This window comes from Sciurus vulgaris, assembly GCF_902686455.1.
Source record: "Sciurus vulgaris genome assembly, chromosome: 17".
NCBI classification, from domain to species: domain Eukaryota; kingdom Metazoa; phylum Chordata; class Mammalia; order Rodentia; family Sciuridae; genus Sciurus; species Sciurus vulgaris.
Genome location: NC_136478.1, coordinates 18,427,404 through 18,454,592, shown reverse-complemented (window position 1 = coordinate 18,454,592; position 27,189 = coordinate 18,427,404). Strand labels below are relative to the sequence as shown.

The 27,189-nt window shown below is 48.8% G+C and overlaps 1 protein-coding gene and 1 long non-coding RNA gene across 5 annotated transcripts; one reads left to right on the top strand and one right to left on the bottom strand.

Moving 5' to 3' along the window:
* On the bottom strand, positions 1 to 18,127 carry ZDHHC1 (zDHHC palmitoyltransferase 1). Of its 4 annotated transcripts, XM_079118500.1 has the most exons (13): positions 17,838 to 18,127; positions 11,900 to 11,946; positions 10,362 to 10,604; positions 6,650 to 6,825; positions 5,232 to 5,308; positions 5,015 to 5,116; positions 4,572 to 4,715; positions 4,314 to 4,472; positions 3,978 to 4,090; positions 1,093 to 1,175; positions 797 to 887; positions 582 to 660; positions 1 to 470 (listed from the first exon to the last, which is right to left on the bottom strand). In XM_079118500.1, the coding sequence occupies exons 2-13, from the start codon at positions 11,906 to 11,908 to the stop codon at positions 187 to 189; spliced, it is 1,560 nt and encodes a 519-aa protein (XP_078974626.1). In that variant the 5' UTR covers positions 11,909 to 11,946; positions 17,838 to 18,127; the 3' UTR covers positions 1 to 186. The 4 variants fall into 4 exon arrangements, with proteins under 4 accessions (XP_078974626.1, XP_078974627.1, XP_078974629.1 ...); XM_079118501.1 differs by lacking the exon at positions 5,232 to 5,308 and having other exon boundaries at positions 4,572 to 4,696; XM_079118502.1 differs by lacking the exon at positions 1,093 to 1,175 and having other exon boundaries at positions 287 to 470.
* On the top strand, positions 13,888 to 26,571 carry LOC306648395. The gene is made up of 3 exons (XR_013760370.1): positions 13,888 to 17,745; positions 25,995 to 26,106; positions 26,310 to 26,571. It is a non-coding gene; the product is annotated as an uncharacterized lncRNA (long non-coding RNA).
* The last annotated feature ends 618 nt before the right edge of the window (positions 26,572 to 27,189 follow it).

The window sequence follows — 27,189 nt, the reverse complement described above, 5'->3', positions numbered from 1 at the left end:
AAAAGCATAAAAAAGTTTATTGGAGCTTCGGGGCGGGTGGGATTGATATTGCTGAGTCGTAGGGGAGCAAGGCCGATCCTGTCGGCGGTCGGGGCCCCTAAAGTGCACTCGGTGCGGCGAAAGTGGGGTGTTGCATAGAGAGTAGGGCCAGCCGCTACTTCTCGGCCCTCCTGCCTCTCGATGCGGCTAAGGCAGGCCTCCCTCCCGGCCTCCCGGTGTCCCGGGCTCGCCGCTGCTCGGGCTCACGAAAACGGCGGGCGCACGAGCCTGCAGCGCCAGACCAGTCTCTCGGCCCCTGCTCCCAGGGGCGACCAGGGTGGCGCTGCCCAGGCGCGTCTGAGCCACTGGAATCTCGTCCACGGACTCGGCTGACGCCGAGTGGTAGGCGCCTGCAGGACCAGCGGCGTGCACCGGGCTGGCACCAGAGGAATCAGTCGATGAACTGGAGTGGCGGCCTGGGGCCCTGAGCCCTGCACAGTGGAAAGGAGCATGAGACTAAGGGGCTGCTGCTCTCGGCTCAGCCTTTCCTTCTCTCGGAGCCCCGCCCCCACCGCAGCAGAACCCCAGGGTGGGGCACTCACCCCGAAGCCTGGGCAGCGGCGACTCCCGGTCCAAGATCCCAGACCTCGGTACCTTGTACATGCGCCGCTTCCTCTTTTTCTGCAGAAACAGGGAAGTTTGAGGGCTGCTTCCCCAGACTCCACATTGCCAAACGCAGCAGCAGCATGCAGCAGCGTAGGGGCTTCTTTTCCTTGTCCTTCCACCTGGGAAAAGTGCCAAGCCCAGTCCCTCCTACCTGGGGTCGGATCCTGGGAGGCAGGGTCAGTGTGTCTGAGGAGGGTTGTGAAGGTTCCACTTGGCCTCTGGTGGCAAGAAACCTGGAGGGACTGAAGGAAGGCAAAAGGGCAATTTCTGGGAACTGCTCCTGAAATCCCTCCCAGGTAGAGGTCCCTTCCTAGCAAAGGGCAGAGAAGGGTACCCATCCATCCAAGGCTATGCTGGGCCAGAACCAGATCTATGCCTTGGCCTACCCCTTTCTCCCACCTCTGATGGCCCTGCCATACTAACCGGAGATGCCCAGGTGGCACTCACTTTGCTTCTATTGCCGCAGGCCTGGCCTGGCCAGGGGGCTCTGGACGTACATGGCTGAAGGTCCTCACGTAGAACTCCATCTCCTGGGGAAGGTGGATGTCAGGGAGACTGGAAGCCAGGTGTGGATCCAGGGACTCCAAAAACCTGAGCCCACACAGTCCCCAACAGCAGAAGCCCTCACTGACCTTTGTGAGGGTTCCCAGGCCTCACCCCAGGAGTCTATACAGCGGTTTTTCAGGTTCCCAGCTATGCTTAGAAAACCCCTCTGCAGAGTGAGACCCTGCTTCTGGATCTTACATCATCTCCAGGTCTCACTTCATCTAGTCAAACTGCACCTTCTCCAGGAAGGCTCCAGTCTCATGGGTCCAATACGCCTGGCTAGAGCCTCTCAGCCAAGGGGCTGGTAGGGAAGAGGTGCTCAGAGCTGCCCCCTCCTGTTCCTGGCCCCACCCAGGGCTCCAGCCTCTGAGCTGATTCTTTCCCTGGCTGGGAGACTACGCAGCTGTTCACAGGCCACTGTGGGCACCGAGGTCGTGTGCGCGACTGGCCAGCTCCCTCGGATGGGAGTCCTGGGGACGCTGCTCTTGCAGAGTCCCAGCCGCAGTTCCACAGTTCTGGCTGCTGGCAAGAGACATGCGAGCGCGCGTTCTCCAAGGCCCCACCCGGAGAGGGAAGGCAGCAGGTGGTACACAGTGCCACAGCCCCCATCCAGCACCAGTTTCGGTCCTCACAACTACACTGGGGTGGCAGATGCAACCTCCAAAATCGAAGGGGCCTTGAGGTTACCAGAGCCAGCAGGCCCACACCGCAGCACGCAGCACGCGCCCCAATTACGTCCGCAAGGGCTGCAGGTAAGGAAACAAAAGCTAGCCCAGGAAGGGCGTGGTGTGAAGAATGAAGGCAGGGGTAGGGCCGCCAGCAGAAGAGCACCCGGACAGCTGTCACCAGATCACAGCCGTTTCCATGGATACCAAGGCATCCTGACTAATGCAGACACTGTAACTCCGTCTCTAAAACAAGCTTATGTTTAGGGGCAACGGCTCCAGAGAGGGGCCCCTCCCGCATTCCTGCTGGGTCGGGGTGGGAAAACTGCCTGCTGGAGCCCTGGCGATCTGGGGGGACAGCAGACAGAGCCAAGCCGGGAGTCGGCTGGTTGCACAGGTGCAAAGATGGAGGCCCAAGGCAAGCGCTGCACCCAACTGCTGCCCAGGATGACCCTTTGGGGAGAGGTGTGGAAGTGCCTGACTAATCAGAGGAGTCCAGCGTAAGGGGTCAGAAGCCAGTCACAGGAACTAGGGTCTTAAGGTATCCTTCTCCAATTGTTTGGTATCTTGAGAAGGGGTCTCCCCAAGTTGTCCAGGTTGACCTGGAACCCACTCCTCCTGCTTTAGCCCCCAGGGTAACTGGGATTAAAGGTGTGTGTCACCTCATCCTACTTCCCCAATATCTTTTCCCTCCTCCAGTGTGAACTCAGCACCCTTCCAGGGCCCAGCAGAGAGGGGCAAAGCCTGCCCTAGGGCCCCTGGGATGGGATGGGACAGGAGTCAGGGCCTACCCAACAGGATAATCTGAAAGTGTCACCAGGGATTCTCCACTGAAATCTCCCTCCTCTCCTCACAGCTGTCCCTCAGGATGCTCTCTCAGAAACCGTGAACCATTTGCATATTCCCAAATGGTACCATAACACCTCAGCTCTCTTCTGTAAGAAGGGACATGCTCCCTCAACTTCTTTACAGATGAACAGTACAGAAATTAGGTGTCCTTGTGTTGCCACGTTTGGTCCCAAAGCCTAAGCAGGGTGAAGGTAAAGGGCTGTGGATTCTGAGCACCCAGGAGCAGCCCTCCCTCAATGGGCACTGCCACAAGCTTTGAGAAGTTTCTTGCTGGCCTCTCTGAGGCTGTCTCCTATGTGATGTGGGCATGTGGATGATGCCCACTCCTCAGAATAGCTGCAACTGTGTTTACCAAGTCAGCACCCAGCACCAGGGCAAGCATACAATGATATGTAGGGGGTCTCCACTAACTGCCAGGACTTCTCCATCCTGTCCCACGGGCAGAGTTCAGCCCCAGCAATGAGAACAAAGGAGGTGGGTCCCAAGTGCTCTTCCAACCCGCCCACCAGCCTGTGTTTGTGTCCAGTTGCCATGAGAATTGGGGATCCAGGGCTCAGCCTTCCCAGTAAAGCCTGCCTGGGCCCCCTTCCTTCCCAGTCCCTCAGGGCTCTGAAGACTGGACCACCTCCACCCCCAGCTGCTGACCTCAGGAAACCATGGGCGTGGGAATGGTGATAGGCTCAGCAGCAGCAGGCTGGCTGGGCTGGCCAGGCTGGAGCCTGGGCTGAAGGGTTCCTGCTTCAGTGTGCAGAGGCCTTAACTCTTCCCAGCCCCAGCTTCTGTTTAACCTTTCTAGGCCTCAGTGTGCTCATTTGCAACAAAGGTTGGTGACAGTACCTGTCTCCTGGGCTGTTCAAAGGATAAAATAGAGTAACGGGTATGAGGGCTCAAGATCACAGATGGAAAGAACTGATGGATCCATCCTTGCCACCCAGCTGCTGACCCAGTCATTGGTCTATCCCTCTCTCTTCTGTAGCCCTGACCTGCCTGCATCCAGGCTCCATATTCTGCTCTCTGCAGCACATGCCTGGAGCCTGGACAGGTGCTCACATGGGGCCACAGACCTGCAGGGTTCTCTCTGGTTGTACTGGTGGCATGTTTGTACCTAGTACAAGATGGGCCCTTCTGTCCCAGCACCCCATATTCTGACTACTGTTCCAGGCAAACAGAATTGCCTTGCTCTGTCTACTCATTGGCTCTCACTGCACAGTCCAGCCCCCACTCACCCAGGCCCATCTCCAAACCCCTCAGCCCTCTAGGCCATCTCTATACCTGAATTGGTCGCATCTTGGGGTGACACGACTCAAGCTTCCTGTGGGCCCCTTTTGCCTCCTGTGGTGGGCGGTGCTGCACGATGTACTCATAGGTGGTGAGCTTGTGCCACACTGGAGAGGAGAGGGTTCAGCAGTGGAAAGGAGACCCTAGAGCTCAGAATGGAGAGGGAAGGCACCCAATCCCTCACTGAAACCTCTGTCCCCATCTAGCCTAAGCTGTTGGGTAGAACCAGGTGGGGGAGCCAGCACTGGTGAGGGGCCTGATTTCAGGGCCCTACAGTTCAAGGGTCTATAGTCTAGGCAGGTGAGGGCAGATAAGTAAGACAGCACTTACTGAGGTAAATGTGGAAGCAGAGCAGGTGGCCAAGCAGGGCTGTGGAGAGCAGGCCAAGAAGGATGAGTAGGGCAGCCAGGGCCAGAATGGCAGGAGCCTGGGTCTCCACAGGGGCAGCAGGCAAGAACACAAACCACACATCGGTGTGATTCTTCAGGACTGCAAGGCACAGGTAGACTGTGCTCAATCAGGTCTAGGACCAGTAACCAAAAAAACCCCAGGGGATGGTGGGGATGTGGGCCTGGAACTCAAACTGACCTTCAAAGTGTCGGTTGGTACGCAGCCGCATGGGGTTGACAAAGAACTCCACAAAAACATAAGTGGCCACCAGCACCAGGAGCAGGACACCCAGTAAAGCAGATGCCACACTGTGTAGAAAGAGTCTGGCCCAGCCATGGGTAGCTATCAGCACCCAGGGGCTCCAGCTTAGTAAGGGCCTCTTGGCCCTCACAGCCCCTACTACTCAGAAGCCAAAATTACAGGGCAAAGCTGAAAATGTGGCCTCTTTTCAGGCTTCCCACCTTTCTCCAGGCCCCAAGGTGAAAGACCCCAAACCCATCCTCAGACGTTCCAGCCAGTACCCTAGAAGCATCACTCTCAAAGAGGAGCCCAGGTCCCCCTATCCCACCCCTTCTTACAAGCAGGGTGCAAGGCCTGGGGCTCACAATGACAGGCGCACCCCCAGACCCAGGGTGTCTCACCGGTAGTTCCTCTCGCCCACGCAGTTGTTGAGCCACTTGCAGTGGTGGTCGAAGCCGCACACGCATTTGTTGCAAGCACTGCAGTGTTTGGAGCGCGCACTCCTGCAGGCAGAAGGCACCACATGGTCGAGGGACCCTATCCAGCCCTTGCCCTTCGTGGCCCACCCAAGAGCAGTGGGTGTAATAACCCCCAGCGCCAGGCTCGGAGCCCAATTACCCGCCTGGCAGAGGAGCACGTGCTCCCCCTTGTGGAACTGCAGGGTGAGACTTCTAGAGGCGAGGTCTCCCGAAGCTCTGCACACCGGGAAGCAGGAAGGAGGGGCTCCATTATGGGATCCTGCTCTGGGATGGCGCATCTACGTGACAGTAGTTGTGAATGGAAAAGGGGTTTCTTTTCCAAGCACGGACCCATGCACCAGGCCAGAAGATGCAGATATGCGGTCCAGAACATAAGTGTCCAGGCTGCTGGGCCTAGGGCCTGCATTGCTCTTCCTTACAATTCCATTTTGGATCAGTTTCCTTGACACTGCAGGGGGCGCTTTTATACTGATATTCTTCTAAACCTCAATATGTGTGGGCTAATAGAAAGGGAGCCAAAAGAAGAGGAGCAAGCTGCCATCTGGGTGGGCATTAAGGGAGCTCGTGGCAGGGGTCAGATGAGGGGAGACTACATTAGGATGCAAGTGGGAGTGTCCCATCCCCAGCAGGCACCAGCAAAAGACCTAAGGGAATGTGGAAGAGTGGGGGCCTGGAATGAAAGGCAACTGCCAGAGCAGCCACAAAGAAACATGTGCTGACTGGTTGGTAAGGAAAGACAGGATGGCCTAGTGCCCAAGTGCTCAGCACCTTCATGCTGTGGGCTTTCTTGTTCCCATGAACAGACCACTTTTAACAGGCTGTGGAAGTCTTCAGATTTCACATGTGAAGCTTGCTTTGGGTGATACTCTATCCCTCACCCCCCACCTAAGACTAGGAGACTGGAAAGACCCAGAAGGGAAGGGGAGGGATGGGCCCTAGAGAGGTATTGGGACCAAGGGTGAATGGGTGCTCCACATTCTGACTCCTCTCCTCACTAGCCTTGTGAACTAGAGCAAGTTTCTTGGCATCTTTGGGTTACTCCTCACAAGTAACCAAGGGTTTACAGAATCTGCTCAGTGACCAGGCAGCCAGGTCTCTGCTGTTCAGTAGCTATGTGACTTCAGACCAACTTCCCAGCTTTCTCAGTGGTAGGTTCTTTTTGCCTCTGTGAAGGGAGAAAGCTGCTAAACACCTGGTAGGGGGGCTGTACACAGCACATGGCCCAGAGCACTCAAGCACTGACTCTCCTCTCTCCTGAGGCAGGGGATGTAACTGGTGAGTTAGTCGTTAAAAATGTTTGTAGTAGTGACAGTGCCAAATGTTTCCTACTTGAACTGTCAGCAGTGCAACACCTCATCTATTCAATCACTTCTTCTCACCTTCCAGGCACCCAGTTCTCAGTCATTCCATCAAGACTCTTGACTGTGGGAAACATGAAGGGGCTGAGGCATCAGACTGAACGTGAAGCCCTTGCATGCCCCGCTCCATCCTGAACCCCACTGGCAGGCCCCAGGCACACTTGTGGCCCAACACTCACATTCACACACATGCACTCACACGTCCACATCGCACAGGTTGCAGTGCAGGTCTTCGATGACGTGTGCATGTTGGCTGCGGTTGAAGATGGGCAGGGGCCCTGCGTAGCTCTTGTCCCGTACATTGGCATCTGCTGGATCGATGGAGACGGCAGTCAGGTGTACCACAAGGTGACCAGCAAAGATGACGCCCATGCACTGGCCCAGCAGGTTAAAGACTCACTCCATATTCTGCTGGCTAGAAGCCCTGCCCACTCCTGTGGCCAGAAAACTTCTTACTGCCATGCTAACTACCTTTATGCAGAGACCTCCTATGATACCTCCTGCCTCCAGCCTTCCAGGAACCTCCTCATCAGCCCTCTTCAGTATACCCAAGTGCCCCAAATGGAGGAGAGGGACCACTGCTTGCTGTTGCCACCCAGGGGCCTAACCACAGAGCCTTGGCCTTACCACTCTAGGCCTGGTAGGTCCTGGCTGATCCGACTTCAGGCAATTTTCTGGTTTTTGATTCCAGATGGTGAAGTGAAAGAAGGTCTGAGGGTCCAGGGACCTAAAGTTTAAGTTCTGCCAGGGTCAGTGGCACATGTCTGTAGTCCCAGCAGCTAGGGAGGCTGAGGCAGGAGGATCTCAAGTTCAAAGCCAGCCTCAGCAACTGAGCAAGATCCTCTCTCTAAATAAAATATGAAAAGGGCTGGGACGTGGCTCAGTGGTTAAGTGCCCCTGAGTTCAATTCTGGGATCAAAAAATAAATAAATTTAATTCCTGAACTTGTTTATCTTGCTTTCACAGGGAATCAGCTCCAAGAGGGAAGCAGCCATCCCCTTTAAGCAGTAGGACCAGGTGAAGAACCACTTGCAGATAAGGGAACCAGGCACTTGGAGCCTTGGGATGAGTGTTTGGGATGGCCTGACATGTTCAGGGCCTGCCTAGGAGCAACACGATTAACTCTTGGAGCTGAAACACATCTGTGCTAGGACCTATCTGCTCAGTAACTGAGCCAAATTCAGGAGATGATATGCCATCAACTTGTTTGATTGTAAAAATTAACCAATAAGATTCCATTCATACAGTCGTCTACCTACCCTTCATTCTTCCATCTCCCCACCTGTGACCCTTCATCCATTCTCTTGGTAACCAGATAACTATCATCCCTCCATCATATAAACTCATCATAATTCATCCTCCATCTTTCACCCATCAGCTGTCCAAATTCCTTTCCTCTCCCTCCCAGTAGCCAAATGCCAAGCTCCACCCTAATGTGCTATACCACAGCTGGACAACCCATTGCTACCACTGACCTCTATCCCTATGGCCACTGCCTGGCATCTTTGGACTACTCCTCATGAGTAACTAAGGGTTAAAAGAATCTGCTCAGGGATCAGGCAGGGTCAGGTCTTCACCGCTTGCCTGGGTCACTCAAGAGCCTCCTGACTCCGCCCCTCCTGTCTGTGTTTCCTTCAGCATTCCCTTCATATGGTCACATGATGAGTTTTTCAAAGCTTAAACCTTAGGCCCTCTGCTCTCAAGGGTTCTCCAGATGAAGTTCATGCCTCAGATCAGGGCAAAGGTCGCTTTTGCTCTGGCTCCTCTCAGACCTCTCCAGTTCCACCAACCACAGTATCTCACCATTTAAGCCTCTTAAACACTCAATGTGGGCAAACATTTAGCTTCCTGCCTGCTCCAGCACTTCTCCTGCCCACCTTCTGATTCATTCATTCAACTGTTTACCGAGGTCTTTATGCAGGCACTAAGGAATATGGCAGGGACTAAACAGACTTGATTCCCAGCCCCAAGGAGCCTACAGTCCAGTGGGAAATGCAGATATTAATCAAATAGCAGGCTAATTAAATGAAGACAGTTCACAGGGGTATGTGTTTGTAATGGAGTGACCCTATGTAGTCTGAAAGAGTCTGGAAGGCTTCCCTGAGGAAGTATGGTCTCAGTTGAGACATGGAGAGGAATGGACAACAGAGCCCTCGAAGGGAAGGGAAGGGAAGGGAAGGGAAGGGAAGGGAAGGGAAGGGAAGGGAAGGGAAGGGAAGGGAAGGGAAGGGAAGGGAAGGGAAGGGACACACACACACACACACACACACACACACACACACACACACACACATTTGGAAAAAAAAAAAAAAGAAGGAGACTTTGATAGAAGGAAGGAGAGCCATGCAGCCCTGGTCAGGGAGCCTAACCAGGTGACTCTGGGAGCCTCCACATAACCCAAAGTGGATGGACAGTGAATGTGGGTAAGACCAAACCCTCAAACAATTCCATTCCTCAGTCAGGCTGCCTGAGCAGTCCTTCTGGCCTCACTGGGTATCAGTGGCCTCAGGAAGTCACTTATTCTCTCTGAGCCCCAGTTCTTCATTAGTAAAATGGGGAGAATACCTTCCTTACAGGATTATTATGAGGATTAAAGAAGATGACCCAGGTAAAGTAGGTGACACCTGTAATTGCTCAATAAATTTTAGTTAGTTTGTTTACTGTTATTTTGATTCTACTCACTCCAAACCATGGTTATTCACCTGGTTTCCCAGGTACCCTGATGGCAGAAAGTCAGGTAATCCTGAGTGAGAGATGTGTCCACTCTAGACCTCAGGAGGAATGTCCCACAAAGCCTTCAACCTAACTGCACTAATGCATGTTGATCGCCTCAAGGAAGGTTCAGCTTTCCATTCATACAGCTGAGGAACTTGAGCTCTAGTGAACCAGGAAGACCCCAATGACACTGCTGGTATCTGAGGCTGACAATCTTTTCTGGAGTCCTCTTCATTCACCTGCCCTTGTCACTCACCAGCAAAGGGCTCTGCGGTCTCCCAAGAGTACATGCTCCACTTAATGGCTCATGCCTTCTGGTGTTCACACACATCCTAATGTGTTCCTCGTCCCCACCCACCTGCAGGAAGTAAGGACAATTCTCCCCACAAGACAGAGGAAGCTGCTCAGTCATGTGTGGACCTGAAGGGGTTAAGCTGGGATCATACTTGGCCACTGACTATGCTCCTGGCTCTCAAGTTTGCTCTGCTCTTCTTTCCCCCAGGACTCTTCATTCTAGCACACACCAGGACATCCCCTGGGAGCTCCCTGAACAGGGCACACAAAGGTCCCCAGCCTTACAACTCCTGGGGGTTGTGGCCAGGGCTGGGGCAGTCACACTAGGCCCAGTCAAGTCCCTGATTGTCACTGTTCCCAGATCTTTCAGAGTATCTCTATGTCACCACTTGTCATATTTCTCACCCTAAAAAGGGTCTGATTTACAAAAATCAGTGAGCATGTAAGAAATTCTGGGCACAACATAATAATCTGTCTGTAAATAAAATCACATTTTAAATGTACCAGGAAACTTACTATATAAAAGAATTCTACCATGACAAACTCTTTCACAAATGGAATAATTACTCCCCAATTTGCCATCTGTTTAGCTCTGGGTACAATCAATCTGAAGAAGCTCTAATGCTCTCTTCTCTGATGGCTCCTGTGGCACTGCAGATGATAAGACCCTTCTGTTGAGGGGTTTAAATGCTCTAAGGTATTTTAGATCTACCCACTTGCCCTATCAGAGGAGGAGTCAGGTGTGGCTTGGGAAACAGCTGGGCAGGGAAACATTTGGGCCTGTCCTGCTCTGCCCCACACTGTGCTTCTTGAGGCTCTGGATCCAGCTTCAGGCCTCTGTTTTCCATCCATCCAGTGCCCCCACTCTTCCATGCACCTGCCCCACACCTTCCTAAGGATACAGCATAGCCAGTAGGCACCCAGTGGTGAGGCAGGAGAGGAACAAGGACTCCAAAGCCAATCACAGCAAAGAAGAGGTACAGCAACCAAGCCACAATCTGGAGCGGGTGAGGAGGCCAACTCCACCCATTCCGACGGGACCGCTGGCCGTGCAGCTCTGGGGAAGGTCCACTGGCCTGTGCAGGTGCCGTCCACACACTCTTCTCAGGGGCTGTCTTGTTGGAAGGCTTGTTGCAGATGTTCATCTCCAGAGAGAAAAAGAGTAGAGCATTAGCCAGAGGGCGTCCGAGGTGGGAGTCCAGGCTAAAGGGGAACCTGGGTTCCTAGCCTAACAGACACCGGCAGTGCAGGGAGGGTGACAGTAGAGGGCTATCCCAGAGACCCAGAGCAAGATCTGGTCCCAGCCTGACCAAGACAAGGTAGAAAGGTGCAGGGTTTATTCAGGACACAGTGTGGCTGCCTATTACTCAAAGTGCTCTGTCTCCACAGCCATCAAAGTGAAACCCAATAAGATATGTTCTCATCTGGTAACAATATCAGTCTGGGGCCAGAGCCATGAGAACACATGCTGATTCTGTTAGGATTAGTCACCTCCATTCTGAAGTCCAAATGCAAGTGTCAGAGAGGGCTCCCTTAGTCTCTCTAAGGGAAAGAGGGAGTGGGGGTGCACAGATAGGGGTGTGGCCTCTGCCCCTCAGTAGACACAGAATCCCTTCAAGACTGGGAACTCTGGACCTTTCTCCTGTGCCTCAGAAGGGCTGCCTAAGGTTTCTTGGCTGGGGAAGAGCCAGCACACAAGAGAGGGGCAGATTTCTGCTGGTTCCTTCTAGCAGCAGAAATGACAGTGTTTCTCTAGGTAAATCTGGTCCTGGGGTAGATTTACACACAAAGGTGGGCTAATACTCTGCTTCACTTGGGGGAGCACTGGGATAGGCCAGGCCTTAGCCAGAGCCAGACCACCAGATGGCAGCAATGTCCCACCCCTGCTCTGTTTCCCTGCAGCCCAACAGCTGGTCTGGTGTCCAAGGATAATATGCAGGACAGGAAAGGATGGACTTGATCTTAGAGAAGACCCCCACACCCTGATATCTTCTGGACCCAAGATGGGACTCCAGCAGAGGCAGGCAGCACTGCATCTGGGAAGACAAGCAACTCTGAGCTCTTGGTGGTAAGGCCAGGAGCCAGGGATGAAGTCCTGGCAGCTGGACACTCTTTTCAGGAGCCCCTGCCCATTGGTCCAGAATCTGACTAAGCAAAAAGATATGGCAGACCCCATCTCAGCACGTCTGCCTGGAACACCAGCCCAACAAAATATAACTTGATTTTCAGATTCCACTGCAAGCATTCCCTCATCCAGGAAGCGGAGTGCGGGGTCATTATATTCAGTTCTTACTGGAACTGTCACTATGCCATTTGGAACACTTTGCCATCCCCATGTGTCTGTCCCCAATATAACAACATCCCTCAAAGGCCACAAACATGCTGTGATTCATTCACCTCTGTTCCCCACATCTCCTCCCCCACATACCCAGAACTGTACCTTGTACATAGCAGATGCTCAGTAAATGTTCGCTGATTTGAAAACATCTGAAATAAAAGGAAATGTGAGGATGATAAGTGGTATGAAATCCTTCCCCACCCAAACTATCTGGTCCATCTGTCCTGCCTTCAAACTCCTACTGCAGCCCATTCCATAGGGCCATTGCTCTGCTCTTCAGCCCACCCCAGGTGCACAGCATCCTGCAGGTCAAGCTTGACAGTATCTGAAGTGACCTCAGAGGATTCTCACCTCAAAGCTAAATGAAGTGACCTAAGGTTTCTCTCAAGGATTCAAGTACAGTCTTCTGGTCACTTACTGTACCTTCAAGAAAAAAAAAGAATCTTGGCTTTGAAGAAACAGATCTAGGTTGGCTCTTGAGTCTGCATTTGCTAACTGAGAAAACTGTTTCCTCATCTGAAAAATGGGCATGGGGCAGGGATACTCCCTAGGGTGGTATATAGACCAGTGATACTGTAAGCAAATTCCTGACACAGAAATGTTCACTAAATGGTGGATGTTATAATTACCCTCAAATAGTTCTCCTGTTTATCTTCCTATCTCCAGACTGTGGCTGTGGCATCTGATAGTCTATAAGGCTTATGCCCGAATTGATGAGGTTGGTTGATGTTGCATTCTTAAGTCAGTGACTCCAAGGAATACACTGTTATAAGTAGTACTACAATGAATTCATTTTAATATTGTCACCTCCAGATAAAGATGATCAAAGAGCTGGCAAGATTTTATTTAGAATGCCCCCAGAAAAGCAAATCTTTGTACGGTCATCAGGTCAAGACCTGTGAATACAGTTGAGTTGGGCAATTCCCTTCTGGAGCAAATCTCTGTGGCTTGCACATTGACTCTCCAGGGACACCATCATCAGGGCAACTACTATGAAGAGAACCTATGAATTTACATCTAAAACCTGGCTTTCCATTTATCATCCCCACACCAGAACAGCCCTGTACCCTGAATGATTTCCCAAGAGAAACAGGAATGTGGTGATTATGTCCCCACTGCCCAGAGGTGGCTGGAGGCACCTCTCAAGTTGCTAAATCCCAAACTTCTGAGGCAAGGGGAGTCACAGTCTAAGGCCAGGGACTTGCTATAAATATCCCTGGGCAAGGTTTTGACTCTAAATCAGGGTACTGTTGGCCCAGAGAGGCACCATTTATCTGAGACTTCGTAGGAAGGATACTGCTGTTGGGCAGAATTCCTTCAAGGCAGCAGCAGCACTCAGGAATAGATACCCAAGCTGATCAGGAGGCATGCTGTCTGCCCTGAAAGTCTGGGCAGTCAACTCTTAGCTGACATTTTCTCTCACAGAGTTAGTTGGTGGCTTCAAATTCTTTTGGCCCAAAAGATTTTGATTAGTTGGGTATGATGGTACTTGCCTGTAATCCTAGCTACTCGGGAGGCTAAGGCAGGAGGATTAGCAAGACCAGTCTCAAAATAAAACAACCAAAGAAAAGTGCTGGGGATGTAGCACTTTGGTAAAGCACTTGCCTAGCATGCACGAGGCCCCAGCACCACGCACACACACATACACTGGGCATGGCCAAGCTTGGTGATGCCCACCTGTAATCCCAGAGACTCTCTGGAGATAGAAGTAGAAGGATCAGAAGTTCGAGGCCAGCCTCAGAAACTTAGTGAGATCCTGTCTCAAAATAAAAAAATAAAACCAGGGATGTAGTTCAGTAGTAAAGTACCCCTGGGTTCAATCCCCAGTATAAAAAAAAAAAAATTTTAAAAGCTGGGTGTGGTACAGCATACTTGTAATCCCAGAAACTCAGGAACCAGAGGCAGGAGGGTCATAATTCGAGGTTAGCCTCATTAACTTAGCAAGACCCTGTTTCAAAATTTTTAAAAAAGGGGGAGAGGGGCTGGGATGTAGCTCAGTGGCACAGTGCCCCTTGGTTCAATCCCCAGTACACACACACACACAGACTCACACATACAGATTTTGATTAATTTGGTGGGTGTTGGACTACAGGTGTGCATCATAACATCCAGCAAGATTTTGATTATACTTTTTTTTCTTTTTTTTGGTACAAAGGACTGAACCCAGGAGCACTTAACCAGTGAGCCACATCCCCAGCCCTTTTTATGTTTTTAAATCTTAAGACAGGGTCTCGTTAAATTGCTTAGGGCCTTGCTAAATTGCTGAGGTTGGCCTCAAACTTGTGATCCTCCTGCCTCAGCCTCCCAAGCTGCTGGGATTACAGGTGTGGCCACTGTGTCCAGCTTAAGATTTTGATTAAAAGAGCTAGCCATGGGCTGGAGATATAGCTCAGCTGATAGAGTGCTTGCCTCGCATGCACAAGGCCCTGGGTTCAATCCCCAGCACCACCCCCCCCCAAAAAAAAAAAAAAAAAGAAAGAAATGTTCTGAAATTTATGCATGGCATTGTCCCAAAAACCTAAACTAAGGCACAAAGTCCCAATCCTGAATATCTGCAATTTCTGCAATGTGTCTGAGGACTTCAGAATGAATTCAACTACTAAAGGGAGTTGTCGGGAAAGGCCAAGGAACTGAGAGGGTGGGGTTCTGGGGTCAGAGAAGAGAGTGACAGGATTGAAGTGGGAGCTTGGAGGGCTCAGGGACCTGAGCCATCAATGGGGAGAGATAGGTTGGAGTCAGGGAAGAAGGCTAGGCCTGGAGATAGAGTCTTTTTCTGTTTCCTATACTGCTGCTCATAGATGGAGAAACCTAGAGGCAAATTTCATGGATCTACCTCTTTGGGTCTCTTCTTTACTCATCTTTCAAAAGAGTAGCTGAAAGACAATTTGGCATTGTCTACCAAAATGGAGAACACATACTCTTTGGCCCAGACATTCCATGTGTAGGTATTTATCTTATATATATATGTACTTGCAAAAGACACAAAGATTCATTGCAATGTTGTTTGTAATACTAAAGGACAAAAACAAGTATAAAATACTATGGCATATCCCCACGAAGAAATGCTACACAACATCAAAAGCAGAGGACGAAATGATCTTTGATATACAGTTAAGTGAACAAGCAAGATGTGCAGCTTCAGAATGAGCTACCAAGTCAATAAAAACCAAGGGACAAAGAGACATTTATGTTTCTATAAGTTCAAATTCTCTTGGGAAGGGAATATAAGAAACCAAATATAGGGCAGCCTTTGGGAAGATCTAGGAGCCCAAGGGCTGGGGCTGAGACAAAGATTTGTTTTATATATATATTTAGTTGTAGATGGGCATAATACCTTTATTTTATTCATTTATTTTTATGTGGTGCTAAGGATCAAACCCAGGGCCTCACACACATTAGGCCAGCACTCTACCACTGACCTACAACTTGAGCCCCAGAGATTTCCTTTTATTGTATATATCTTGATACTGTTTGAATTTTTTATCATGAGCAGTTACTGCTTTAAAAACAAGTGAACTGAGTGGTGTAATTCAGTGGTAGAGTACATGCTTAACATATGCAAAGCCCTGAGTTTGATCCCCAGCAACACACACACACACACACAATTATTATTTCAAATTATTATTATTATGTCAAATCATAAATAATTAAGGGATGTCACCTTTTCCCCTCCTAGCCCTACTGGGTTGCCGTGTGCACCAAATATATTAGTGTAATACAGAGCTTTGTACCAGGCCAAACAGACCAGGAATTCCTGCCTAACAATCATGTAACAAGAGTACTTGTTTTAGTTAAGTGCTTTCTTACTCTTGAAAGCAATTCTGAGCTGCTCAGCTGCAGAACTTTGAGGAAGAGCCACAGAACCTCCTAGCACTGTCAGATGTCTTATCAAATCTGAAATCAGACCCTAGGTGGCACAACAGAGTGGCTGTGCAGGACCCTGTTCTAGTCCTCAGCCAAAGGCCAGCTCAGCACGGCTTGACCTCCACAACCTAGGGAGAAGTTATGCTCTGCAGGAAAGTTTCGTCCCGAGCATCTTTTTTTTCTCCTAGAGACTTCATGGTTTCTATGTGAGAAATTTTTCTGCAGGTATTTCTAAACAAATTTTCATTTTTTTCCCAGGATCCACTTTTGAAATATTTTTCACCAAGAATAGATACCCATTTAAAAACAAAAACTTAGAAAACTGTGTTTTAATAGGGAAGATTTAACAACAGAGTACAAAAGTCCAATTTTAACCACATAAAGGGAAGTTGGAAAGAAAATGTTTCATGGTGCACGTTGTTTTACAGTGCAAAACGTTGTTATATAAAAGACTTTTATGGGCAAGCACTTTGCTTATTAAAATTCCCCACAGGTGCCAGAAAAATCTTTGGCCTTAAAATTCTGAGAAGTATCAATAGTTTGACTAAGGGATGTATATCGCAAAATTCCCAGAAAATAAATTTTAACTTCAAGCTGTTCTCAAAGACCTCTCCAGTCATTGCTCTCAGATGTGTCTGGGCCCTTACTTTCTCTCTCATAAACAATATGCTGAAGTCAGTTGCTATGGCAAGGAAAGCTTGAAACCTCAATCATTTCTGAGTTGACATGTGTACAAACATTTCTGTGCCATTCTCCCGCAGCAACCACTACAAACTGTTTGGGATCCAAGTGAAGTGAAGGAAAGAGGACAAAAAGGAGGGAGCAACAGGGAACAGAAACAAGGTCATTTAAGAGAGGCAAGGGTTGTTGATTTTAACCAGGAAATCAACTCATATGACTATAGAAGAAGCCAGGCCTGGGGGAACACCCACCAAGATCAGTCATTAAGAACAAAGTTGTGATAGGACAAAGTAAGAAAAACAAAAACCAAACAAAGGGGGGAAAATGGCTAATTAAGCACCACTGTTGCTTTTATTGCATATTTCTGATTGTCTGTTTACAGACCAGGTCTCCCACAGTGAACCACCAGTTCCACAAAAGCAAGGACCACCCCTCATCTGTGCATGAATCCAGCTCTCCTTCAGTAAAGGAAGTGAAGCCACTTCTTACCCTCCCTGCTGCCATCACCCTAATCCAAGCCTCCATCATTGCTCTCCTACAGTGTTTCAATGATAATAATAGCCATCAGGAACATTTAGAGGCACTTATTCTGGGTCAGGCTTTAAGTGCTTCGATGGAATTCACTTAATTCAACCCTCAAAACACTAGGTAGGTCCTATCATTTCCAACTGTTCTCATAGATCTCTCTACTCTTTGGTCTCAGATGTGTATGGTCCCTTACTTTCTCTCTCATGAATAACATGCAGAACAACGTCCCCTTGCACAGAGGGGGCACCGAGGCCCAGAGAGTTCTAGGAGGCCCAGTAAGTTCTAGAAGGCATAGCTAGATTGGCAGAATTAGGATAGCCATCAACTGACTTCCCCACAGCAGTCAGACTAAGGTGAGCTTTTCAAAATTTGACCTTTTCAAAATTCTTCAGTGATTTCCTCAAACTGCTAGAATAAAATTGAAACCCCTACCCCGGGAGTTCAGGGCTCCCCTTGTCCTTTCTGTTCCAAACAGTACTCCAACGCCTCCAGACCTTTTTATTTGCTTTACCCTCTTCCAGAAACACCCTTCCCCTGTTCACATTGCTGGCTCCTTTCCAACCTCCAGTTCTTAACTTAAAAGTCACCTTTTAAAACAGACCAACCCTGACCACCGCCTCCGTTTCATATTCAGAGCACTTAACCCGACTAAAGTCACTTTAGTCATGTGTCTGGCGCCTGCTCCCCACCCCCTCCTTCATACTCTGCGGGTTCTGGAAACAGGCTGCGTCTGTTCTGAGCCCTCCGTGGCCCGGCTCCTGGCAGAGAGCCTGGCACACAGTGAGCGCGCAATGATGATCTGCAGACCTGATGAACGCTAGATGCCCAGCGCTCTACTGGGTCCATGGAGCCCAGGCCGCGGGCTCCTGGTGGAGGTGAGCTCAGGGCCCGGCCAGGCAGCAGCAGCGGCGCAACACCGTGGCTCACGCCGGGCTCCGAAGTGAGAAACGCGGCGACTGCTCCTCACCTGTGCGTGGTGGCAGCGGTGCCAGATCGGCTCTGCCAAGGTCAGGCCAGTGGTTCGGCCGGGGACCTGGCCGTCCACCCTCCACAGGGGCAGCCGGGCTTCAAACGGTCGCGGCAGATGCGGTCCCCCGGACCGGGAGGCAGTACGCCCCGGAGCGGGGCCCCATCCCGGATGGAGGTCGGGCTGGCGACTCCTCCGGTTCCAAGTCGGGCGGGCTGGCTGTAGAGCCCTGGCAGGACCAGGCGGGCTGGACCTCTCTCGTCCGGCGCTAGGCCCGTTCCCCGGGCAACAGCGCGGGCTACGGCGCCCCACAGCGGCCAAACCGCGCTGCGTCACTTCGCGCCGGTACCCCGGCTCGGGGCGGGGCTTGCCAGGGACCCCGTGGCGCCCCAGCCTGCCTAACCCCCGCACCCGCATTTTCCCCCTAATCTTTCCTTGGAGAAAATCCACTTACCACCACCACCACCATCCATCCACAACTTGTCTATCTGATTTGTCCCAAATGCATCCCCTATCCAATTTCTCCCCTTGAGACCACCACTCTCAGGAAGACCCCAGTCAACCTGCACTCTAATGAGTATGTGCTGGGCACCGGCCATAGTGTGGGGAACACTCACAAGATTCTTGCCCTTCAAGAGATTACAAGTTGAGGGGCAGATAGATCTAGACAAATAAACTGCACTACTGAAAGTGCAGGCACCCCATAATACAGTGTCAAGTATAAGAACTTAACATAAATAATGCAAAATATCTCATTTCTTTATTGCCCCCAAATAAATTATATATCCTTCTGGGAGTCCCCATGTTCCAAGTTGATGGGAAATTCAATTTTGGTCTTCACTGGACTCTGCTTTCCCAGTTCATTCCTAGGGGATCTTGATTTTCTATAGCAAAAATCCTCCAGTTGTGGGTTCTTTTTGGTACTGAGAACACCCCTATTGCCTCAGTCTTCAAGGATTTTCAAGTTTAGGCTCTGCTAGGGAACAAACAACAGGGTTTGAGACTCTCTTCCCTCTCCTTGCCTAGGGTAACCCCTGCTGAGCTAGGCTGCCTGAAAGATCCCTCTCTCCTTCTCCTTAGGGACACTCAGAATAGATCTTCCTGTGAGCTCAGTCCTTCTCAAAAGACAGGATGGAAAAAAAAAAAAAAAAAGACAGGATGAGTCTGCTGTCATCTTTTCCATATCTCCAGGGCCCCAAAATGGTGAGTAGGGCTAGTTGACTATCTGCTCAGAATGGGCAGATAGGGACAGAAAACATTCCTATCTCTAAAATGTGTAAGTCACAAGCATGCAATAAAAGTGACATAACTCTTTCTGCTCTGTCATGAGCCAGTTGTGGGCTCTTATGCAAGTGACTTAAGCTCTCTATAATTTAAATTCATGTTTTCAATTCTGATAAAACTCAAACTCAAAGGCGGGCATGGTGGTACATGCCTGTAATCCCAGCATTAGGGATGCTTAGGCAGGAGGATTTCAAGTTCAAAGACAGCCTCATCAACTTAGCAAGGCCCTAAAGCAACTTAGTGAGACACTTTCTCTAAATAAATATAACTCAGTGGTTAAGTGCCCCTGGGTTCAACCTCCAGCACCAGAAAAACAAAAACAAAAACAAAAAAATTTCAAACTCTATGTGGAATAAATATCAAGGTTACCCTGGCTTCAGAAACAAGATGTCTCCTCGTTTCTTATCTGGAAATGGAGAACTTAGAACCAAACAGAGATAGTAACTCAGAAATCAGTGTGGATGGAGGGAGGGTGAATCCATGTATGCCCATAAAAGGAGAAGAACGCAAGAATCACAGCCCTCTAGACCCTGGATCCACCTACCTCTATGGCACCTCTCCTGGATGTCCCAAGGGTGTCTTAGATGCCCTCTTTGTCCTTGACATTAACCTGCTTTGCCCCTTGGGCCCTCCAAAGGGCACTGTCATGTATCCCACCAGCCCATCTCTATACTCAGGTATCTTCCCACATCTCTCTTTCCAGTTCTTGCCCACCTAACCTGGATAGCCCCCTAGTATAGGCTGTCCTTCCTCTGAAGCATGTCTTGTGTCCAGTCTTTCCCTCCAACCTAACAAACCTCCAGCTAGACAAACAACCAGCATCTTCTTTACTGACCTTTGCACAACTGTCTGTTTGGTCACCCTAACATCAGTCTAACTATTTCCAGTCCATTGTCCTCCCAGCTGCCAGACTGATCTTTCTTTTTCTTTATTTGTTAAAGTGTGTATTAGTCTGAATAACAGCCTCCTCCCCAAAATGTCCATGTCCTAATCCCAAGAACCTGTGGATATGTTACCTTACAAGTTGAAAGAGATTTTTACCAGTGAGATAAAGTTAAGGATCTCAGTGGAGGAGATGACCCTGGATTATCTGAGTAGGCTCAAGGTAATCACAAGGGCCCTTGTGGGGTAAGAGTAGGAGAAAGACGTGATGATGGAAACAGAGGTCAGCATAGTAAAGGCACTTTGAAGATGAAGAAGGAGCCATGAGCCAAGGAATGCAGGTGGCCTCTAGATGCTGGGAAAGGCATGGAAATGGGCTCCCTTATAGCCCCCAGAAGGAAGCAACCTGCTATCATGTTGGCTTTAGCTCAGTGAGACCCATTGCAAACTTCTGACCTCCAGAAGCATAAGAATACATTTGAACCAGGCTTGGTGGTGCATGCCTATAATCCCAGCAGCTCTCGAGGACAAGGCCCACCTCAGCTACTTAGTAAGGCCCTAAGTAACTCGGTGAGCCCTGTCTCTAAATAAAATACAAAAAAGGACTGGAGTGGATTGGGAATATAGCTTAGTTTGTAGAGTTCTTGCCTCACAAGCACAAGGCCCTGGGTTCAATCCCCAGCACCACAAAAAAAAAAAAAAAAAAAAAAAAAAGAAAGAAAGAAAGAAAAAAGAAAGAAAACAAAAAGGGTTGGGGATGTGGCTCAATGTTTAAGTGCCCCAGAGTTCAATCCTAGGTACCAAAAAAAAAAAAAAAAAAAAAAAAAAAAAAAAAAAATTTGTATTGTCTTAAGGCATTATGTTTGTGGTAATTTGTTACAGCAGCAAGGGGAAACAAATACAGTGGGGTTTTTTTTTGTTTGTTTGTTTGCTTGTTTTGTGGTACTGGGGATTGAACCCAGGGGCATTCTACTACTGAGCTACATCTCCAGTACCATTTTCATTTATTTATTTTATTAATGCATTATAGTTATACATAATAGTTAGGTTTGTTTTGACAAAATCATACATGCATGGAATTTGATTTATTCCATTTCAGTCTCACCCCTATTCTTCCCTTTCTTTCCCCTCCTCCCTCCCCCTATTCTCCTTCCTCTATTCTACTAGTCTTTCTTTCACTTGTTTATTTCTTTGTTTTTTATGTTTTTTGGTACTGAGGATTGAACTCAGGGGCACTCAACCACTGAGCCACATACCCAGCCCTATTTTGTATTTTATTTAGAGACAGGATCTCACTGAGACACTTAGCAACTCGCTGTTTCTGAGGCTGGCTTTGAACTCATGATCCCCCTGCCTCAACCTCCTTCCTAAACCACTGGGATTACAGGCATATGCCACCACACCCGGCTATTTCTTTATTTTTTACTGCTGCTTTATAGATATACATAAATGTGGAATTTGCTGTGGCATATTCATACATATACATATAATTTTATTGAATTCATTTCACATTTTCTCCCCTTTCCCGTCCTTCCTCCCCCTACCCCTTGATCTCCTTCTACTCCACTGATCTTCCCTATGACTTTATGATATCTGAACACCCTCCCCCATCACCTTATTTTCCTTATTTTGCTCTGCATATGAGAAGACTTTCAACCCTTTATTTCCTGAGTTTGGCTTATTTCACTTAGCAAGATGTTCTCCAGTTCCTTCCATTTACCAGCAAATGCCTTAATTTCATTCTTCTTTATGGCTGAGTAAAACCCCATTGTGTATATATACCACATTTTCTTAATCCATTCAGCTATTGATGGTATCTGGCCCCAGCTCCATTTTTAAATTTTATTTCAAGACAGGGTTTCACTAAGTTGCTGAGGCTGGTCTTGAATTTGCAATCCCCCTGTCTCAGCCTCCCAAGTAACTGGGATGACAGACATGCACCACCACTTCTGGCTACGCTAAGTTTCAACTAGGAGTAAGTGAACCTACATATAACCAATTACAGTTGTTTTCATTTGAAACAACAACAGCAAAAAAAAAAAAAAAAAAAAAAAATCCAAGCAACAGCTCAGATTCCCCTCATATCCCTCTGAGTGATGGCAGGCCAGTCCCTCAGAAGATCCCTTTCCCCTGAGTCTGCTGTCTAAAGGCACTGGGAGTTCCATCATGTTCTCTCTGATTTTATCAACATCATGAGGTCTCCAATCCAGAAGGTGACCCTGTCCATGGCATCACTGACTGAGGAATACTATAGGCTGCCTGCTCCCAGGTAGGCGGGTGCCACAGAACTCTTCCTAAAGCAAAAACATCACCCCATCAGTCAGTCCTGTTTGATACCTCCAGGGCTCCCTTTGCCTTTAGGATCACTGGAAAGGCTGAAGCATGGCTTCGCAGGCCTTGCTCAGAGAGTTTCTGTCCTCCATGGTCCGTGTAGCCCACTTCTGTCCTCTGTGATGACCTCAGCTACTGGAACCAGCTGTGTTTGCTTTACCCTCGGGCCTTTTCCCACAGGTTTCCCTTTACTGGGAGTGTTGTCCCAGCTTCTCTCCTCACTACCCTGGGGGAGGGGGCAATTTCTATGAAAACGTGACACATTTTTCTGGTACAGAAGTTAGTCCCTTGGGCTTGTTCCTGCCCAGAGCTGTTGCCTCTGACTAGCAGGACAGGTCTGCCCAGGATAGACAAGCCCCAGTCACTGGAGATAAAGGCCAACTGTGTTTTTATGGCTGGAATGCACGCAAATGAGAAGACTGAGAGTTGGCTTACATGACTCCTGGGAACTACCAGAGGAGACTCCTGGGCAGGCAGAGCTGGCTCATTCTACCCTGGACCTGAGCCAGCAATAGGTCCTCAATCAAAATCAGTGCACTGGCAGGATTCCTGAGACTTTTCACCTATCCCAGGGCAGATGGGTGATTACCCATTTCAATCCCAGCTCTGACAGTCACCAACCAGATGGTGACCCTAGACAAATCTTTCAACCTCTCTGAATCTTAATTTGCTTGTATGTAAAGTAGGGGTACCAATAGCTGCTGCACAGGGCTTCAATGCAGACTGAATTGACCATGCAGATAAAGCACACAGAGAGGGAGTAGTCATTGGTGTATAATCTGAACGTTCTTTGTCCATTTACTGATGCTGTCCATTTCATCCATGAATGCAATTAAATTTAATTATCAAATTAGCCTCGGTGGGAGGTGGGAAACCAGAACTCTTGCTCTCTGGGTCTGCTTTGTCTGGGTCACAGTGTCCTCTTCAATGGGCCCTGGATGAGTCAGCCCATCAACTTGGCTTCTCCATATGGCCACCAGCATCCGTTGCTTGGTCAGAACAACAGTCTTCCTGCATCCACTGGGGAATTATTGCTCCCATCCCCACTCCCACCAGTCCATCCTCTTCACAGGCTATGGTGGCTTTGGGAAAAAACAAAGCCAGGCTAATTATTTTACTTCCTGATTACAACCCTCAGCTCTCCCTGCTCCCCAGGCACACTATACCACTGAGCTACATCCCCAGATCTTTTTCTTTTTGGAAATAGGATCTCAGTAGGTCACAGAGGTTGGCCTTGAATTTGTGATCCTCCTATTGCCTCTGCTCTCAGATAGTTGGGATTATAAGCATGTGCCATCATGCTCAGCAAGGTAATCCCATATACCATGAAATTAGAATCAAAGCCACCACAGCCTCGCCTGCCTCCTTACTCTGGCTGATCTCTGTGACCTCTCTGGCTGCCCTTCCTTTCCTGGAAGAACTGGGCTCCCTCCATTCTAGGCTGGCTCTCATGACTGTGGGAACTGCCAGAGGAGACTCCTAGGTGAGCTGGCTCATACCACCCTGGTCTGAGCCAGCAGAACCTGCACTTGGTGCTCACACTACCTGAAACACTGCTTCCTCCAGGACTGCTTTCTCTTACTCCAGAATAGCAGAGGCTCTCACTCCCACAGACCAAAAGGTTCTCCTTTCCAGTTCCTCTGTCTGTGGCTTCTCCACAGTGTAATGATCTAATTCAGGGCTATTCTTCCAGTCAGCCAGAGGGTTCACAGGGGAGAGATGATGTTTGTCCTACTCACTACTACTTTCCTAAAAGAGCACTCAATAAATTCCTGTTGAATACAGTAAGCACTCAATGAATGCATGTTGAAGGACGGAAGGAAAGAACAAATGAAAGAATAGTATGCCTTATAGGAATTCTTCTGTGACGTCTTTGGTAAATAGTCACTTGTTGAATTATTTTGTGTAAAATTGACTTTCCTGGAGCTAGGAGTAGTGATACACACCTGTAATTCCAGCTACTTGGGCGGCTAAGCAGAAGAATGTCAAGTTCAAAGTCAGTTTCAACGAATTTATTTAGTAAGACTGTGTCTCAAAAATAATTTTTTAAGGGCTGGAGGTGTAGCTCAGAGGTAGAGAGCCTCTGGGTTCCATCCCAGTAACAAAAAAAAAAAATTACTTTTCTGGACTGAGGATTTAAGTCAGTGAGAGCATGTGTGAGGCCGTGGGTTCCATCCCTAGCACTGAAAGGAAAAGAAAAAAAAGGGGCTTTCCTATACTATCCCTTCAACATAGTAAATATATTTTTCCACATCCCTTGTAAAGCCTTTTCCCCCCCTACATTCAAGACATCTTCCTTCCATTAATTTTCCCTTGTTAAAGTGGTTTTTATGACCGCTTTGTGCTTTAAGCAAAAAGTGCTGTTTGGTATTTAAAATATTCCACTCTGCTTCCTTGGTGAGAAGTCTGTGGCTGCTCTCCTGTTGATTATAACCAGTGTGACTTGGAATACAACGTCACCCTTCCAGAACTCTTCTCAGACCTAGATTAAACCTACTCTGTGTCTCCAGTTAGGGACAAGGTCTTTAGAACCAGCACCTTATGCAACACAGCTGCTGGAGGGCCACTCCTCTGAGGCAAATGAAATAAAAATCATTGTGTGTGGAAAATGTATCCTCAGAGTCCTAGGAACCAAAGAGTTTAAGGCTTCTCTGCCAGTAATTCAGTTTTCATTTTATGTTTCTTAGAAGACTGTGTTACCTAAGATGCAGAAAGGAAAAGAGAGACAGAGAGGTCCTAGCCTGCTAAGGATTTCCATTTCAACCAGCCTTGTCCAAGCTGCCCACTCTGAAAATGACCTCCGCTGGGCCCTGCAGGGCTCCCAGCGGGGGGGATTTTCTTTCAACATGAAATCTATCTTTTTGCTTGCTCATTTCTATGGGGAATGGTACATGCATGCAAAGTTGTTGGCTACTCTCACTTACTTTACTTCAGAAATTGTGGAGGGCTGAGACACCTGAATTTTTCCTTGAACACTTGAAAGCACATTCTGTGCCTGGAGCCTCTCAGACCTGCTCCCAGTGGAATTTTCTTTGAGTGTTCATATCTCAAAACCTTATGCAACCTGACACAATTCTCTGAAAAATCTCAGAATCCAAAAGAACAGTGTTCTGAGCTAGGAATGAAGGTCAGTGCTGGGAAGTGTTCTCCCCTGCCTGGGGACTGGGTCCTACCTCACTATGACAATGCCCAATTCACTTTCTTTAGCACAGGGATGGGCACACCCTTGCCTCTTCTTCCTGAATAAAGAATGACTTAACGGGGCTCCCAGGCATTACAAAACTCTGAAATTGGCCATTGGTTAAAAATATTTCAATAATCAATTTGAGTGTCGGCCCTTTCCAGGATGGAAGTATGACTGGCTATGGGTCGCTTTCAGGGGAGATAACTTCTGAAGTCAAAAATCAACCCATCCACAGATCTGGGGTCTCATGGCAACATTTAGTGCCACAAATGGAGTGTATTGGGTGGTTGGTCCAGGTGATTCTGACTCAAGCGTAGTCCAAGACTGCTACCTCCTCAGCCCAACCTAAACCCAAGGGAGAGGGAAAGAGAGTGAGGGCAGACCTAAAACTGGGGCTCCACCAGAAGATGACCCGTATTCTGGAAAGCCCTGGGGCCGCAAAGTTCTTCTCCTCTCCCTTTTGTTTTTACTTTTAGAAATACCAACCCCACTGGCTATTTGCATACCAGCGGTGAGGGACCTCCGTGGAGAACAGGCACCGTTCATAGGTGGTTGCCTTTTCAAGGAATTCGCTGGAGAAAATTGGAGGCAAGACTGTGAACAAAACCCTATCCATCTGGTTTCAGTTTATTTTTAAAAAACAACACACACAAGCCTCCCCACCAGCAATCAGAAAACAGCCTCAGCTTCCCCAGGGGGGGTATTAGCCACCAGGGGTGGGGTTGAATTATGTATATGCAAATAAATGACACCAGTCAGCCAACAGCAACTAATTTTTGTATCTTTTGCAGTTGTTCTGCCAAGAAAAGGCCTGAATCAGGGGTGATGGACTCTGTAAGGAAGCAAGTTTTGGAATTAATTTTAACAATCAAGTTGCCTTAATTCTGCCTTGGAGAAACATGTTTCTAATCCAGAAGCAAATAAAGAAAGGTTGACAGTCTTTCACCTGGGTGTCATTCACTAAATAATGCCATCACAGGGGCAGTGAAGCCCGGTGGTTAGGAGAATAGGGTCTAGATGACTGGGTGACCTAGGGCATGTCATTTAACTTCTCTGAGCTTATCTCCTATGTTTAGGAAGAAGCTAATGATAGTACCTGCTTCAGAGATATGATGTTTGCATGGAAAATAAATAAAGTACAAGCAAGCTAAGCACAAACATGCTGGCATGCAGCAAACACACAATAAATGTGAAAGAGGTTTATTAATCCTCAAAGTCTCAACTGGAGGATCCAAGACAGATCTCACCCAGAGTCGGCCAAGTACTTCCCCTAAGTGCTCTCAGCTGGGGCTTGCTTTTCCCCTGAGGCTGGTCTAGAAAACACTGCAGAGCACGAACTCAGTTTCCCACCTCTAAGGACCCCAGTCCCCAAACATCTGCCTTTAATCCCGGAGACAGGAAAAGAATTCAGAGGTGCCAGACAGTTTGAAAACCCAAATGATACTCCTAGCTTCTTGTGTCTTACTGTCTTCTTCTCCACGGTAACCAAAGGGCCTGATTTCTAGGTGCTCAGCCTAGAAAATGGGCGGTTTCAGTTCACACCTAGGGCACTCAAAGGTGAGATGGCAACCTTCAGGTTTCCCGTGCCATGTGTATGATGTGCTAGAGCCCACAAGCACCCAATTGCCTCTGACCTCGGCCCTGGCATGTACATGGACACCTCGGGCTATT

Bases quoted from the DNA above. Each gene is read 5' to 3' on its own strand.
- ZDHHC1 (XM_079118500.1), bottom strand. The intron at 6,826-10,361 runs GTATCCTTAGGA...CTGCTGGGCCAG, and splicing joins GGGTGCCTACTGGCTATGCT to TGCATGGGCGTCATCTTTGC. The intron at 4,473-4,571 runs GTCAGTTTGAGT...TGTGCCTTGCAG, and splicing joins TACCAACCGACACTTTGAAG to TCCTGAAGAATCACACCGAT.